Source organism: Mastacembelus armatus, chromosome 15 (genome assembly GCF_900324485.2).
Source record: "Mastacembelus armatus chromosome 15, fMasArm1.2, whole genome shotgun sequence".
In the NCBI taxonomy this organism is placed as follows: Eukaryota; Metazoa; Chordata; class Actinopteri; order Synbranchiformes; family Mastacembelidae; genus Mastacembelus; species Mastacembelus armatus.
The window spans coordinates 18,466,761-18,484,154 of record NC_046647.1 but is presented as its reverse complement, the minus strand read 5'-3'; the positions used below and the strand labels follow the sequence as shown (position 1 = coordinate 18,484,154).

Here is a 17,394-nt window from a genome sequence, read left to right as displayed (position 1 = left end):
TCTATGACTGAACAGTCTTATCACATGCAAACTTGCATAAACTAATTTAACCTTCAAACGGTTCGTTCATTTCCCAAATTGTTGAAGGAACCATCTGTGAGACGATACAAACTTAAACACACTCTCCTCTCCTCTCCTCACAGTTGCAGTGTGCACTTTTAAGGCTTGGTCTAAAATTGAGGTTAAAGAGTATCTTTTTACCTTTACGAGACTTAGCCTGAACATGGAAACACCACCCAGAGAGCTACACTCACACACATATACACACGGTAAAGTCCAGATGTGCACATGCACACACACACAATCACAGAGCACTGTGTTAATAAGAGTGTACTCTCCTTCTGTTTCTCTGTCTTTTCTGCCCCATTGGGGAATATAAGGTTTAACAGGCGCTTTGCTATCGGTGACCCTGAGGAGGAAACACACCACTAAGAAAGACAGCTAATTAGCCAAAACTCTGAGAGTGCCTGGGCTTCTGTGTGTGAGTGCATGTGAAAAACATGCATGGATGCATGTGCTTGTTTGCTGAAAGTGCAATTTTCAGTGTGTGCATGCAAAGATGTTTGTGTGTTTAAGAAGAGGTTGAGGGTGGTAGTTAAGTTTTAGATGGGTTGTTGGTGCAGGCTAATTTATGTCAGCACTATAGTGAGCGCCTAGAGTTATTGATGGTAAGGCAATACTGAGAGATCGCTTCTTCAGAAACACACCGCAGCCTCCACCCCCTCCACACACACATACACCTACACAACTTAATGCCCTCCACCTCCTGCCTTCTATTGTACAACATGTGTGTCTTTCTCACTGAACCTGACTGTAACTATAGAGGCTGCACTGCTGCTGTGCTGAGGCAAAGGACATATGGTCAAGTATTGGGGTGCCGGGGTGTATGTATGTATATATATAATATATATATACACACTATACTTGGGTCATTCCACCTTTAGTATCCCTATGAAATGACAGAATTCTTAAAAAAAACTTTGTAGAGGGATTAGAACAAAAACTGACCTTTATACGAGAATAAATTTACCAGCTGAGGCTGGACAATAATTTTGCAAAAGGGTAAAATGGGAGTGTAAGAACTAGGAAGGAAATACCCTGTAAATCTCTGGGAGTAACATGTGTCTCCACATCAAAACCCCACGAATATATTTTGAATACTTCTGTTCAAAGTTTAAAGGGTGATTAATGTGCCAAATACAATAACATGTATTATCACAGAGCTCATGATTCCCATTAAGATTCTGTTACAAACACAAATCCAGTTAGATATTATATTCAGTTAGACACTATGTTTTGTGTTCATTGTTGAAGAGTTCAACAGTAAGCCACTGTTCATAAATTAGTCAGATGTAATATTTGGTTTCCCAGCAATAATCTGACCACTTCATACCCAGCACTTCATTTGATTTTGACTTTCACAAACTAATCTCATCTAAATAATGTAACTGTTACTCACTAGTAGTGTGTCTTTCTGTTTGTGTGGACATGTATCTGTAGTGGCCCCGAGTGTCTCTTGAGTAGAGCTCAGACAGAAAAGACTTCAAAGTTATAGTACGGGATGTTCACTATTCGTACATGCAGGTCTGGGTTCCCTCCCAGCCATTGTCATTGCAAATGAGCTAACGAGATATAAGAGTCATATTAGTTATTATACATCCTATCTGCTTCAGCCTTCACTGACCCACAGACTGTGTGTGTGTGTGCGCGTGTGCGCGTGTGTGTGTGTGTGGTCATTAGGCCGAGCTACAGTCGAATCCGTTTACTCTCAGTAATTTTGCTCAGGTTTTGTGATCCTGGGAGGAGGAACCAACATCCTGAGGTTATTGACCTTTAGAGGGCTCTGTGTGTGCGCGTGTGTGTGTGTGTGTGTGTGTGTGTGTGTGTGTGTGTATGTATTAGGAGAGGCAGTATGTTTGGCTAAGTGAGGCAATTTTGGTCTTTAAGTATCTCATGTCACTTCCCCTCAAAAAGGGGCAAGTGATACAAGCACGCCGTTCTTACCAGCACGCACACGTATGGACACATGAACACGCTCTAATAACGATACAGCATGAATTAAATCAAAATGTTAATTTCAAATACAGCATTTGTATTTAATTACTTGCTGCATGAAGTAATCTATTGTAAATCTGAACAATTAAATGAAATGTATGGACAAAATATAAAGTTTCACTGTGAAGTTTCAGTGCTCAAGAGTTTATTACTTTATATATGAACCCATAATTATTTTCTTTTCCTCACAGTTGACCGGGGATGGGTTCTGACAGCTGGTTCTATTTTGTATCTGATTCCAAGTTAGTAAAATTCCCATATTCACTGAGGTTGATGGCCAAATGAATCCCTTACTGGAGCTGTCATTCTGTTTAGTTTACACTCCTTGGTCACTTTAAAAAGATGTATATAAACTTTTGATAACTCAGCCACACTATTGTAAACAAATGTTATGTTTAATATTACTTTTTTGAAAAAAGCACAATATCCATGGGAGGATACTCATAAATAATGATGAACAACATTGGCTTTGTTTAAATATTAATTTAATGTCCAACACGTCAAAGTACAAATGTACTTTATTTTTTAATAACTTGAGAAAGACGAGAGCTTGACTTCAGGCTAGTGTGACATGTCAGACTGTGTAACCTGCAGCACTGCAAAAACCAGATCACATCCAGGTAACACTAAGTCCCTTGTGCATGTAAAACATTTGCAATTTGTATAATTAATATTCACTTAATATAAACTAGAATTAATATTATTTTCACTTTAGCTTCTACAGTTTCCTTCTGCTGCAGCACAGCCTCTGCATCAGGCAGAGCAAACAGCAGAAGGAAACTGAGGACAGGGTTAATAAATGTCATAGGGCCGTGATAAAGTATGTGGTGAAAGTACAACATTTCAGCTCAGCAGAATGTTCATGGTTTAGGTTTGACTGTAGTTTCTGTGTCATGCTTGTCTGTTGATGGGTCTGTAATATCAGTTAATATGTTACTAACACGTTTAGAAAAACCGCTTCTCAAAAATTAAGCTATTTCTTTTGTTACGCAAACCAGTTTGGAATTGTTTTGTTGCCGAGTGCAACACACGTTTTTAACAAACATCCAATTTAAACAGATTCAATAATGGATTTGGAAAAATTCAGATTCAAGAAAAAGCTATTACACCCCATGCCTGCAGTTGACTTACTCACTATTTGTTTGCATGCATACTGTTTTTTTTCAAAACCCAAATTAAATCAATCAAAATAATTAATGACTAACGTAATTGAAATCTAAAGTTTAAATTCCCCAGAAAATGCATGCTCAGATAAAACAACTTCAGACATGTTCTTCAGGAACTCAGAGGACATGTACAAAAAAACAACCTAATTCCTTTAAGTCAACTTAGATGTTACCTGATTGCTTCTTCACGGTGGTCCTCTGATTAACCTGACCAGCCAGAAACCCGACGACTTTGATCTGTGATTGGTGAGATCACTTAATGAGGTCAGCCAGAGTCTGCAGCGAAACTGAGAAGGCTGGTGATGAAGTATTTGAAGAGCATCATTCCAAAATGAGACGTGACACCTAATTTCACAAGCAAAGGGGAAAAAAAACATGATTGCTGGCATGCATGAGAGTAGAACTAATTGATTCATATTGAATTCATCAGCACACAAGTCTGTGACTTATAACATCAGTTTCATTTTACATTCAGAGGTTATGGTCAGCTATTAAAAAATGCTATTTAAGAAATTCAGTCAATATTAAGATATAAACTTTCTGGTGTAGTTATTCAGTGTATCATGAAAAGGAAAATCTCAAAGTCATGAAACTGATGAACTGTGACCTGTGTTCAAATACATTATACAAAACTTGTTAATACATTGTTTTCTTAAAGTCTAGTTACAAGTAGACATTTGGACAAGAAAGTTTTATTCAAATCAACCAATAATACCCATCCACCAACAGAAATGATTAGGCAAGTAATCAGTTTTGATGATCAATTTTAGTAACTCTTGATAATCAAGTTATCATTAGAGTCATGTATCACACAAGCATGCTTAATATTTCTCGTGCTTTTGACTTCTTCATTGTGTATGTTTTTCTTCTTTTATATCTTTTTAGATTAAGACAGTTTTGTTTTTCCTATTCCTGACATTTTATTACCATTTATTATTGCTGTTACCAATTCCAGTCACCAACAGACTAATCAACAAGTGTTTCCCAATAATATCTTTTTGTTGGATATCTGCCTCCCAGCTCCCTCTTTTGTGTCTGTATCTGTCCTCTTTTCTTTCTCTTTACCTTTTTTCCTTCCTTGTCTCTTTCTTTGTCCCTGTCCTGACATCTCTCTTCATCTCCCCCGCTGCTGTGGAGGAAGATGAACTCTGAGCAGCTGTGGTGCTCCCTGTCTGTCATGACTTACGGTGAGCTGCTGTCCTCCTGGCTTTTATTGATAATATTACACCAGCTGAAGTAAATATGAGTCGAGGTGCACCAACCCTACATCTGTTTGTGTGTGTGTGTGTGTCACATTCACTTCCTGACCCCAGGACACTCCTTCCCAAGGTAGAAACACACAGTCAGGTTTCATGCAGTTGCAGGAAACAGCAAGCTGAGCACCAACTTGATAAACAGCCTTACGCTGAGTAAAAGAAGATCCTGCCCTCCTGTGTCTGTATATATTTTTTTGTCTCTCTGTGCTGAGCTGTGACTTCCTGTAGTGCAGTAAATAATGTCTTTTCATGGGTTGCAGAATCATGGATGGGTTTTTTTCTACAGCAACTGATTTTATGGATGTTGTTTCTCTATGTTCCACTTTTCTGCCTGTAGAGGAGACGTCTCAGTCATTCACTGCTATTACTGCATAGAAATAAGAGGAGTGATCAGAGCAGTAAACAGTTCTGTGAAACTGCACACACACACATACATACACAAACACACACACACAGACACCAGCTGTAGTGAAAGTGCTGATTAGGTTGGTGCCCTGACCTGAAGGTGTAAATTCTCCATTAATACCTTGTCTATTAACTTGACTGAACTTTGATGCTCTCACTACTGAAGACACACACATGCACACATGCAGTGTCCATACACAGCTCACCCTCAGTGTCCACACACACTTCATCTTCAGTGTCCACACACACCAGTGGACATGGGCATACATACACAAACATGTTCAGAAAAGCACATGGAGAGGCCTGCAGCTGCTATCCACCCACATACTCCAACTATGTCATTTCTTCCACACACACACACACACACACACACACACAGTAGCACATTTACTTCATTCTGCCATAACAGAGACAGTCAGGAAACAAATGTGTCATTTATCAGGGCCTGCTTCCAATCTGTAGTGATGATGAATATCTGCGATCTCCCCCATGCTGCTTCTGGATATTCTGAGACAAAGGCCTCTTATGAAATTATACTGTCATTAGAATGACTGCTCTGATTAGATACTGGGACTGGATTAGCCATCTGCTTGGCTCTCAGGCAGAGGAATGATATGATCAGAACTAATTATGATGTATTCCTAAATGAGAACACACAGAAGACTTTAGTTTCAAAATATGATATGCTGTTTTCATTTTGGATAACTCAAATTTTCCGTGTGTGGTGGAATTCTTTAATAAATTACTGTTCAGTATGGCAGGGTGCAAAAAATCCAAAAGTCAGTCATTATGTTTAAACTTTTAAACCATCTGTTACAAGGTGACAGATACTTTCCTAGGCCACTGATTTAAAGTTGAATATATTTACAAAAATATTTAGCCTAATAACACATAATAAGCTAGTAAAATAGCCTGAGTGTTGAAGGTCTTTATCTTTTTGATTTTCGGTTTCTCTTGCAGTGAAAGCCTCTCCACTTGTCTCCACATGTCACAGTATAGGAGAATGGAGATTGTTGTGGGCAGCATGCTGGTGTCCGGAATTGCCACTGTGGAATGGACATGTGTAGCAATTTATCACTTGTCTCTCAGCACATGTGTGGGTGGCCCTGCAGTGTGGGTATTATTGCAATTTGGGAGCAATTGACAGTAATCCCCTCTTTCTGCTTGTGTGAAAGCTCATCATCCCCCTACACGCCGACAGGCACGTCTTCACTAGAGATGACCTCGAGAGCTCCAGCTCGTCTCGAACTTTATCTTGGTGGTCTGGAGAGGCCTTTTAATCGTAAACCGCTACACTCAGGGAAACTAAGCACGGATGAATCCTTGCAGATGCAGTGATTGCAATTCTATGCAGGGATATTTGACTTATGACATAGAAAATACTGGCACATTTGCTTTAGTCATTTCCCCCACCAAATTGACTGCCTAATCTCAAGTCACGCTTTATAGTGATCAACAAATATTTGCCCACTAACTTATCAAAAAAATTACATGTGGAATAGAGCAATGGGAGGTTCCTTGTCTTATACTCACAATCAAAACCAGAGAGAAATTAAACAGAGTTGAATTAACCCATTCTTCAACACTTCTCGTGCCCCTCACATAAAGTACAAGACACTAATAGAAGAAGCTGAAGTGAATGTAATTTTTAGGGTTGTGATGGAGGGACTGCTGTCTCCTGCAGGCCTGGGATTACTCTGAGATAAGGCGGATAAAGTTACATACGATAATGCTATAGGATGTTCTGCTGGCTTCAGTAGAGTTGTGATCCTTAACTAAGTGCAGTAACAGTCAAGTTAAAGATATACATTTACTGTGCATTGTGTATGCTTGAATTGTGAGAAATGTTGTATTATTAAAGTTGTGTAGGTCCAAATACAATTTGCTGTAAATAGAAAGAATAAAATTATGATCTGCACTTGAATAGGGACATTTCAGAGGGAATAGATGGAATCACTGGTTTTGAACAGTGACTTTAAATGGAGAAATTACACCTTAGTAAAGTGTAATGGTGCATTAGACAGTTCCTCGGTCTGAACCCCATCTTTTCTCTCAAATAGCTGTGGTTACCATATGTTCAGACTGACTCTGACTATAATTGTAAGTTTCCTGGACAACGTTTTCAGAGGTTTGCAAGTATTTAATATACTGTACTCTTCAAGCAGAATTAAAAAGCAATCATGAAACCCAATTCTTCCATTTAAAAACATATGAGCAATATGCTGTGCCACATGTATTTACAAAGGAAACACTTCCTCTTATCTTGATAATATCCAACGCTTTGCTCAGTAGTGAGCAGCACAAGGTTTGATGGATGGTTTTTGTTTAATGAGGGAGAAGTCACAGATGAAAGCAGACACATTATTATTGGCTGTTCTTTACGACTTCAGAGTGCAAATTGGATTTGCAGAGCTTGCACAACTAATAAACTGAATGCATAAAAACTCTAGAGATACAAATAAGAGCTGGACTGTTTAGACAAGATAGCAGCACTGATCAGAAGGCTGTATTTGTGGTGGTTTAATCTTTGATGACAGCATCACTCGGCCCTTAGCCAAGTTCCTTGTGTTCTTTGGAAACATAGATCAGCTGCCTGAGAGAATCTGTCTCTTCAGGTGTGTGTTGTATGTATATACATGCAACCTGGAGCATCTATCCAACCAAATTCTGAGAATGTGCGACTTTTTCTCCATCAGGTTTTGTATAGTCATGGTGCCCAGAGGATAAATCCTAATGGCTTTGGGGAGCCTTTTGACTTCTCCTCAAGTAATGCAAGCAGGTCAGAGTTTTCACTGATCCTGTGAAATAGCTGACCTCCTGATTTGGCACTGCATTTTGCCGAGACGTTTGGTTTGTAATGCCCTGATTATATGTTATAACAACACCGTGATGCAGTAAACAAAACCCCAGTCACATTACTACAAGTTATTGTCAGTCATCTTCATGCCATAAAAACATAATGCAGCATGATGTATAATAAAAACCTCTCTCTTTGGTACAGTATCAGTACAACCTCTGACTCTACCATGGAAGTATTTACTGCCCATATGGCCAGTGACACCAGGTCAACTCTGTGTTTCAAGTGAAACCACAAAATGTTGTAAAAACCCTGAATACAGGAATGAATGCAAATTCAAGCATTAGCACATTGCTAATTACTGTGGTTCACTTTTAATAAATTCTTCCGTGATATAACAGTTCCAGCACTGTAAAAATGAAGAATGCTGCAGCAGGGAAAAACATTAAGTGACGCTGCAGAGTTTTGCTGGAACTGGAAAGCTTGAGTTGTATGTAAAGGAGTACTGTGCTGCCAGACTCATGTAGGATTCTGAAGTCTACTGGTTTGACTTTATCAGTACTCAATTTGAGAATAAACACATTTCCTAGAATAGAGTCATGTTTGAGATGGAATATCTTAATAAGCAGTAAAATTGTAGCACACTGAGTATGTTGAAGTGTTGTTGTTTTGTTTCTCTGTGCTTCCTGGTTTTAGTCAAACCAGTTTCCAAAATAACTTCTGATCCAATCTCTGTCCCTGAAATAATGTACTAGTGTCATAATGACAATTTTTTTTTTTTTTTTTTTTTGGCTGTTTCAAATGTCACGCTATCAAAAGCAGTTAGATGTTATTATCCAATTATATGTCCCAGCCTTCTGTCTACTTTGACAGAGCAGGCCACGGTTTATCTGATGTCACATACTGGTCCCATGGCAGTTTCTTAGTTGCTTGCCATCCATACCAAAATATTCAAATATATAATCACATTGCAAACTGCATCAAGTGCACATGAAAATCCATACAAACTGTGTTTTTGTAAATCAGTTAATACATTAATCAGAGTTAACATAAAACAGAGAGTAAAAAGTGCCATTTTTTGCAAGTCTGGCCCATTTATACTAAAATCCCCCTTTTAAAGCAAATTAACAGAAAAAGCATGCAGTCTGTAAGCCTATAGAAAAAAGATGTATGCATGGAGAGGCTGCATACTTTGCCCTGTGCACCAGTTGCCAAATTGCTGGCGATAATAATACATAATTCCACACTAGAGTGTGTTAGCAGTCATTTAAAGCAAGCCTATAGCACTGACATAAATCAGTGTATGTGTGAAGCTCTTATACCTGCATGTCTGCACACTGCAGGTTTGACAAGAGGCAGGTCTGAGGGGATTTCACCATAAAGGTTAAAAACCGTGAAACATCTGAGAAGTGCTGAAACCCCTCTTCTCTCCAAATTATAGCCGAATGCACGCTATATGGTCTTAGTGGTTAAGGGGAAACGCCTTGGCAGTGCATAAAGGGCTCAGTGTGCGTCTGAAATGACCGTGTGACTCCTGAAAATAAACAGGAATCAAATGGAGTGATTGATCGAATAAATTAACCCTAGCAGCATGCTGCACATGCTCTCTCTCACACCAACACACACTGCTACTCATCAGCTCCAGTGACCAGCCTTGTGAAAAAACAGACACTTGTTGCTGTTTGCTCCGTTGTTGAGGCGGCTGCAGTTTGGGTGGAGGTTTGTTCTGCAGCAGTGTGGTGCCTGTGCTTTTTTTGCCGGTGGGTAAAAGATGATTAATTGCAAGCCTTTTAATTTGTAATTTGTTCTTTCAGAAAACAAAATTGTGTGTAAAGTAAACACACCAAAGCTGATTTTGAGCCAGCTGCAAACAGCTTACGTGCTAGTTGCAGATTGGTTTAAATTTCGGTCAAATCCTCATGAAAAAAATTATCGAGGCATTTCACAGAGCAAGGATATTTTGTGAATGATCCATAATCAAAGCATTAATGTATCACAGTGTTTGACTTGTCAGGTAACACTGCACAAAAGAACTGTCAGTCTAAAATTTAAACAGGTTTCAGGAGAGAGTTTATTGTCGTCTAGTCAGTGTTGTCTGAACGAAAGTCAAATTATTTACCACTGGAAATTTTGCTTGATATTCCAATCAAAATTAATGAAAATCTGAATAAAAATGTTATGTTTAATCTGCATCAGTTCAGCATTTTGCAATGCATATTAGTAGAAATACGGAATTGAGACCGTGATGAATTATAGAGGCTGGTTCTGTAGGTAGATTTCATGTAGAAGAGTTTTGTAAGAAAAAAGACAGAAGTCGCTGCTTGTTCCTGCTGTTCCAGCTGAAGGTGATGACTGACTGTTAGATTTTCTGAGTTTTGTGTAGGCCTGTATATTCTAGGGTAGGCGTGAAATGTAAGTAGTCCAATCTGATGAACCTGCTGACTGCTCAGAGCCTTCTGAAAAGACCCCCTCACAATACACACACACACACACACACACACACCTCTGCCCTGCCCCTCCACGGCACCCCTCCCTGCTGCTTGCCAGTGCGGTTTAATGAAATCTTTTCCTTACTCTATAGGATAGATCTGGCCTCTTGGGTAACAAGATAGATGTAAACAACCAATTATTGGATAGGTCCTCATTCATATCGCCTTAACCGGTATAGACACAGAGGCTCTGGCTTTAATAATTTCTCTCCCTCTGTCCAACATTTGAATGTCTGTCTGAAAGGATGGTCCTCATCAACCCCTTGTTGCGCTTGTCTCAGGTCAGTGCATGTAGCAGTATTACAGAATAAAAGCCACATCCCCTCCTATATACCCCCCACCCAAACACACAGACTTTGCAACACACCCCAAAATATACATCTTGCAATAATCAGCTCAATTAGTGAAGGTCGTGGTGGAGAGTGGCCGAGGTGAGCGGTGGGAGGTTGTGAAAATAGGGGGCTGGCTATTAGGGGAAACAAGATCTCCATTCATCAGTGGTCGTAATAATTACTGTTTCAGAGCCACAGCCCTCTGATCAAACTGATCTGTGGAAACAAGTGGTTTACAAACACTGTCAGGGACAAGGGACCCTGACTTGCTCAGTCACCTCCAAAGCACACAGCCAGCAGTCCTGACCATAAACAGCCCAATACAATGGAGATCCTTTATAACAGCATTCACATTTGATTAACTTGCACTACTCTTGTATTTCCTCTTATATATCCTCACTTCCCTGATCTTTAACCCTTCTGATCACATCCGTTCTAGTTGAATAAGTATGTAGACAGGACTAGCTGGGTGTGCAGGTGTTGACTGAGACATGGCAACAGGATAAGTGGGATCGTTTCATCGGGAAGGAATTATCTTAAACTTTTTATGTCAAAAATGCCTAAAAATATCATAATTTAATAACATCCCACAGAACTCCATCAGCATGGATTTTGTTTGGCAGTGACAACAAATAGGCCCTTTAACAAAGGTATTATGGCACCACCAGTGGCACATCTCACCAGAATAACATCTACTGAGAGACATGATGCTAACCCCTCAGACCTTACCTTCTTTACATCTGCACCCATCATCACCCCAAAACACTGAAACTTCTAAGAACAGAGTCGGGCAGAGATAAACTAGACCTCCACATAAGCAGGGCTGAACATTTAAATCAGAGGAAGAATTTTACTAAAAAGCACCAAGAAAAAAATACTAAAAAATAAATAAAATACGGCAAAGCGTCTTTGTATATGTTTTTCAATACAAGGAAGGTTTTCAGTCCATAATGTCGAACTAATAAATCATTAGGCCTATCTGACTGGCCTCTGATCTGAAACATAAAAATGAGGCGATACATAACCTCTGGAAAATACTGTGACCACTGTGAGGGTAATTACAGCACTTCTTTCACCAGTGGGAGAGGTTCTTGTGTATTTTGGGTTCAATCACGAGGCATTTCTGTGTTTGTTTTAGATGAACGGAGGTGATAAGTTTTATCTGAGATCGGTTTAAAATGACACGTCTGTCAAACTGTGTTTACTGGCGCTCATCGGTCTGCGCTGCAGCTTGCTCCGAATGTTTAGGTGCTGTTACACAAATTTAATCACGTCCAGAAACGATTTATTATTATTATTATTATTATTATTATTATTATTCGTTTTTATTTTAGACATATGCGAATAAAACTGATCCATTTTAAATTGAAGAATGGGATGTTGCTGTATACGAGCTGTATATTTATGATGTTAAATCGCTTCCTTATTTTTCTCACTATCCATTTCAGGCAGGCCCCGGTCCCCTGACGATTATCATCAGTCAGGCTAATGCCGTAATACTCTGTGCAAACTGCGCTTCAGGCGAAACCAAAGTCAATTTATTAAACGGGAAAACACAACACGGAAACAGGGATCAAGCTGCGCTTACAGGACTCTTCATCTCTGGTGATAAACTAACTTCATAATTACACTAATAATTCATTTTTAAGCGGCAGGACATAGATGAAATATCTCATCTATAAGGCCCACACACAAGAAATTCTGGCAAATTGCTCAGGATCTGTAGCAAAAGTGAAGCAGCGATCTGAACGCAAATTATTTCAGTATCAGCAGTTGACAAATTATTATTTTTCTATATCTGAGACTTGAGGAGCCTCCTTGATGGGGCTCTTTTTGATTAAAATTACAAACTGCACACATAAGTTATGAGATAGAAGTGTGTGTGTCTGTGTGTGTCTGTGTGTGTCTGTGTGTGTCGTGTGTGTGTGTGGTTTGAAGCAGCAGTGTCGCGTGATACTGAGCGTGGGTGTAGCTGAGCTGACAGTCGTGTCTCTAATGAAGAGGTCCCATGCGGAGGCGATAGAAATCAACCAACCGGTCAATCTTTGGGCCAACAGTCAATAACACACATGTCCCTCCGCGTGACACAGGTCTGCACACACCTGACACAACTAACCAGTGAAGTGTGACTGTGCGCTCTTCACCGCAGCAGTCTGCACAGTGAGGACTGTCATCGGGCGAAAGCTCATCATTTCAACAAGTCCCTCACATCACTTTCTCCTCGCTGAATCATCCACCTCTTTCTCTTTAACCTCTTTAATTATCACATTCAGATAATTTCTCAGAGCTTGTCTTCAGCTCTTATCTTCTCTTCTGGGATTTTGATGATATCCGACATGCACTGCTGCACTAAACCTGCACTGACTGAAATACAAACGGAATTTTTTTACCTCAGCGGTCACTTCATGCCGTTTTGCTTCTCTCCTGGTGCCCGACAGACTCCCCTTCTCTGCTCCATGTGCAGCAGACTCAGCAGCAGGCAGGGGCACTTCATTACAGCATTAGATCGACTGCACACCTTCAGATTGCGATTCTGTGCGCTCCTGCAGCCTCTGCCTCGCCCCTCACTTAGATATTCATCATCTTAACGTCTATCATCATATACCTTCAATTATAAATATGATCACAATATTAGAATTAATTCTAGAGCAACATACCTACAAAATATCAGATCGCTTAAATGCTTGAATTAGCTACAAACAGAACTTGAACCAGTGACCAGAAACACTGAGAATATGCCTCTTTAAATGTGCAATATATTTGTGATACGTTGCTTTCTAAACCCACCTTTGTGTATTTTTTCGAAGCTCTGAAATCTTATGTTTTGTTGTTTGCAACATCTCTCACACTGTTAACTAGTCTGACCGTCTATTTTCACTACAATTTCTGGGGGAAGCTTTTAGCTATTTGCTGTAAAGTCACTTTACCAAAAACTTATTTTTTCCACCTTGTATCAAATGGAGCTAAATTGTTGAGATGTAAAATGTTGAACTGTTGCCTTCTCGGACAGAATTTATCAAATGAACTGTTTTCACATAATTTTTCTTTCATGGTAACCACTTTTCGTTAGAGGCTACATCACTTGTCGGCAGTTGACAGTCATTTTGCTTGTATGAAATAATGAGCGTAGCCAACTTTAAAGTTCCCAGGCGTCAGGGAAAACTTGATTGATTTGTGAGAGGTGCCGAGGGCATCAAGACAAACTGCAGCAGACTCTGTGCGCTCTGGCGCCATCCTTCCCTCAGCTGCGGGATCCGCGCTGCGCTCCCTCTCTACACTCCCCCAGCTCTGCGCTCTTTGGCTGCCTGAGGTGTCTGTCAACGGGAAGAGAAAGAAAAAAACTGTTTTAGAAGAAAAATCTGAGCAATATTTCTATTGGTAGGCGGGCTGCTCGTGAAGGGAACAATCGGGTTGACTTTGCCAGGGAGCCACCTCAAAGCATATCAGGTTACTTTGAGTGACAGCGTAACCATGGCAAATAATTTGACCAAGGCTATTGTCTTATCCTCACCATCCCCGGGTCAGATAACCGACCAATCAGAGTTCATATAATCGCTTGTCTTGCCAGCTTAGAATAATATTATTAAAACGAGCCAGCGAGCCCTGTCTCCGGGAGTAGGTTATGTTGAAACGGAATAGAAAAGGCCGGGGAGAACGGTGGAGGGAGTAACAACTTTCTCTCTTTCTCAACCAACTTTATGAGGAATTTTCGCCTGGGGTTTTGCATGGCTGAATGGACTTGAGTTTATTCCACAATACGCACTTGGATATTATCCGAACCTTGGGCAGTTTAAGTTTTAAGCTCCTCTTTTGGGGACCCTTTGTCGCTTATGGACTTAATGCGTCTTGATTTAATGTGAGACTGAGAGGAGAGACGTGGAAGTAAGGCACAATATAATCTGTATTGGTTTACGTTGTCGCCATGTCCATGCTTCCGACGTTTGGTTTTACGCAGGAACAAGTGGCGTGTGTCTGTGAAGTTCTCCAACAAGGGGGGAACATAGAGCGGCTGGGACGCTTCCTCTGGTCCCTCCCGGCGTGCGAACACCTTCACAAAAATGAGAGCGTCCTTAAAGCTAAAGCCGTAGTCGCCTTCCACCGGGGGAACTTCCGAGAGCTCTACAAGATCCTAGAGAGTCACCAGTTTTCGCCGCACAACCACCCAAAGCTGCAGCAGCTGTGGCTCAAAGCGCACTACATCGAGGCAGAGAAGCTGAGAGGCCGCCCGCTTGGCGCCGTGGGGAAGTACCGCGTCAGGAGAAAGTTCCCCCTGCCCCGCTCCATTTGGGACGGAGAAGAGACCAGCTACTGCTTCAAGGAGAAAAGCAGGAGCATCCTGCGGGAGTGGTACACCCACAATCCATACCCGTCTCCGCGGGAGAAAAGAGAGTTGGCCGAGGCGACGGGACTCACCACCACACAGGTCAGCAACTGGTTCAAAAACCGGCGGCAGCGAGACCGAGCAGCGGAGGCGAAGGAAAGGTAAGAGTCAAGAAAAACACACACCAGACTTTTTAGATCTTCTGCGTTTTATGGTTATGAAACCAGTCAACAAAACAGATAGAGATCACATTTAAAACAAAACTGTTGAGTCACAAACAGCCACTCTGTGAATCTGAGCTTTTCCTGACCTACATCTGGAAATTTATCACATTAACCAAATATGATGAGGTTAGCTAAATGCTCCAGTTCTGTCCAGGCACTGTGACAAATTATATTAGAAGAAAACACTTTTTGAACTTGTAAGTTTAGTAAAGCCACGTCCGTACTGTTATTTGTGTGTTTGTGATAATTTACCAGGCCGCGCGTAAAAGTTAAAACGCCAAAGATTAAAGGCTCATTGTCAGGAAAATTACAAGGTTATAAAAGTTGTATTTGCCATACTTTTATGTTTCGGGAATCACATTTTAACATGAAATGTAACTTTCACATAAAGATCAGATAGAAAATACTTTAACCCTCCGGATCCTGGACTGAGCCTACATGTAGGAAAACATCTCAGGACATGTTTAAAAGTCCTTTTGCGGTGTTATTGATGTAGTGGGCTGTGGAGCCTTCAAATCAGCCCTGATGCCGTTTCATTTGGAGTCGCTTGTACATTTCAAAGTTTAGAAACTACACAGACAGACGTGCAAAGACGTTTGGGAGACATGCTTTAGACAGGTGTTTGCTGGGCTGGTATCGTCTTTCACCCTCTGGCCACTAATTTGGGCTGAAAGCTCAACGTAAATCATGTCTTCCCACTGAGAAAAGCCGTACTCGCCACTGCAGACCTATGAATTATGCCACATGCAACATGCACACATTTAGCAATAATTAAGCACGTTATTTATTCAGACACCGAGGCCGAGAGCTTTTCCTTATTGTTGGGCGTCTTTATCCACCGGTTTCTCTAGTTATAATAATTTGCTATAAACACAAATACTTAATGCAGGTTAGTCAAGTAGATTTATGGGCTTTAGTCACTGTTCACCATTACAGCCATTTACTGCAGTGAACTGAGCAATAGCCTCTAATTATTTCAGTGACTTCGCCTACAAATTGTTTGCACCCTGGCACGTTCCAATATGATTGATGCATCAGTAAGCGTTTTTACATTAATGACGCCTAATGTGGTTATAGTGGGCCTACGACCTGACTCACAGTAGCATCGACAACACTATTTTTGCATTATTGTGCGTGCGTGTGCGTGCATGTAGGCCTCCGGTATGTGAGAGGTATGGTTTTTAAAATGATTTTATTTATTCACAAATATTTATTGTGCACATTTGGTTCTCTCCTCCATATTTTGTGTACATGTGAGATTTAGTTTTTTAAAAAAGGCACAACTTGATCATTTTTGCACATTTTTCTAAAGTGCTCATGTTGCAGTTTACTTACAAAACACTGATAAATGATTTTGGTTTCTCTTCCCAGAGAAAACAACGAGAACTCCAACAGCAATAGCCACAACCCATTGACTTCTTCCATGAATGGAAATAAAACTCTACTGGGGAGCTCGGACGACGATAAGACACCCTCGGGTACACCGGATCACACGTCTCCGAGCCCGGCTCTGCTCCTCGGCTCAAACACCGGTTTACCGTCCCTGCACGGCCTGGCTCCCCCGCCGGGACCCAGCGCCGTCCCCGTACCCAGCGGTGCAGACTCGGTGCACCATCACCACTCATTGCACCATGACACCATACTGAACCCTATGTCTTCTAATCTAGTGGACCTCGGCTCTTAAGCAAAACGACCCAGAGAGGGGACTGAGAGCACCGTTTTGGAAACGTAATGTACCGAGTGGCCTGAGACGAGCGTCAAGCACTTGCGGCAAAGCGCAAGGCAGACAGACTGCAACACTGCGGAAACAGCCACCGTAACAAATCATTTAGTCTCAACATTCAAACTCTTTTTATACAAGTGGGCTCAGTCCCTCCACTCACCCCCAAATTAAACTCACGCTTGTTACTGGGCTTCTCTAGAAACAAGTGTCAAGGCAGAGAATTCGAAACACACTTAAACAGGAACCATCTTCTCCCGCTGTTGGCCTGTTGGTCCTTTACCTCGCGTCGGGTAGATATTCTGAAGATCAATAGGTTTGAGATTATATGACTTGTTAAGACGGATCATTTTTTGCAGTGGGCGTGCAGGCAGAAGGCGGAGCGGATCTAGGTCATTTTAGGTAAAAAAAAAAAAAAAAAAAAAAAAACAATAAATAAAAATAAAAACGTATTTTACTGGAATGTAATAACTTTAACATGTTATATTGTTGAAAACAATAACAATAAAATGTCTTAATTCTTGTTACCATTACCGTTGTTATTTTAGGGATTTAGAGAGCAACAGACTCTATAGGCAGCGAGTTAAAGGAAGAACCCCATCGCCTTTCTGTTTACACAGGATTTTAAA

General features: G+C 40.7%; 1 protein-coding gene across 1 annotated transcript; it reads left to right on the top strand.

Annotated features, from left to right (window-relative positions):
- Positions 1–14,101: 14,101 nt before the first annotated feature.
- On the top strand, positions 14,102–17,394 carry six2a (SIX homeobox 2a). The gene is made up of 2 exons (XM_026310239.1): positions 14,102–14,982; positions 16,417–17,394. The coding sequence occupies exons 1-2, from the start codon at positions 14,423–14,425 to the stop codon at positions 16,727–16,729; spliced, it is 873 nt and encodes a 290-aa protein (XP_026166024.1). The 5' UTR covers positions 14,102–14,422; the 3' UTR covers positions 16,730–17,394.

Excerpts from the sequence above, each read along its gene's own strand:
- six2a (XM_026310239.1), top strand. The coding sequence starts at position 14,423 with ATGTCCATGCTTCCGACGTTTGGTTTTACGCAGGAACAAGTGGCGTGT. Across the intron at positions 14,983-16,416 it reads GCAGCGGAGGCGAAGGAAAG|AGAAAACAACGAGAACTCCA; the intron begins GTAAGAGTCAAG and ends TTCTCTTCCCAG.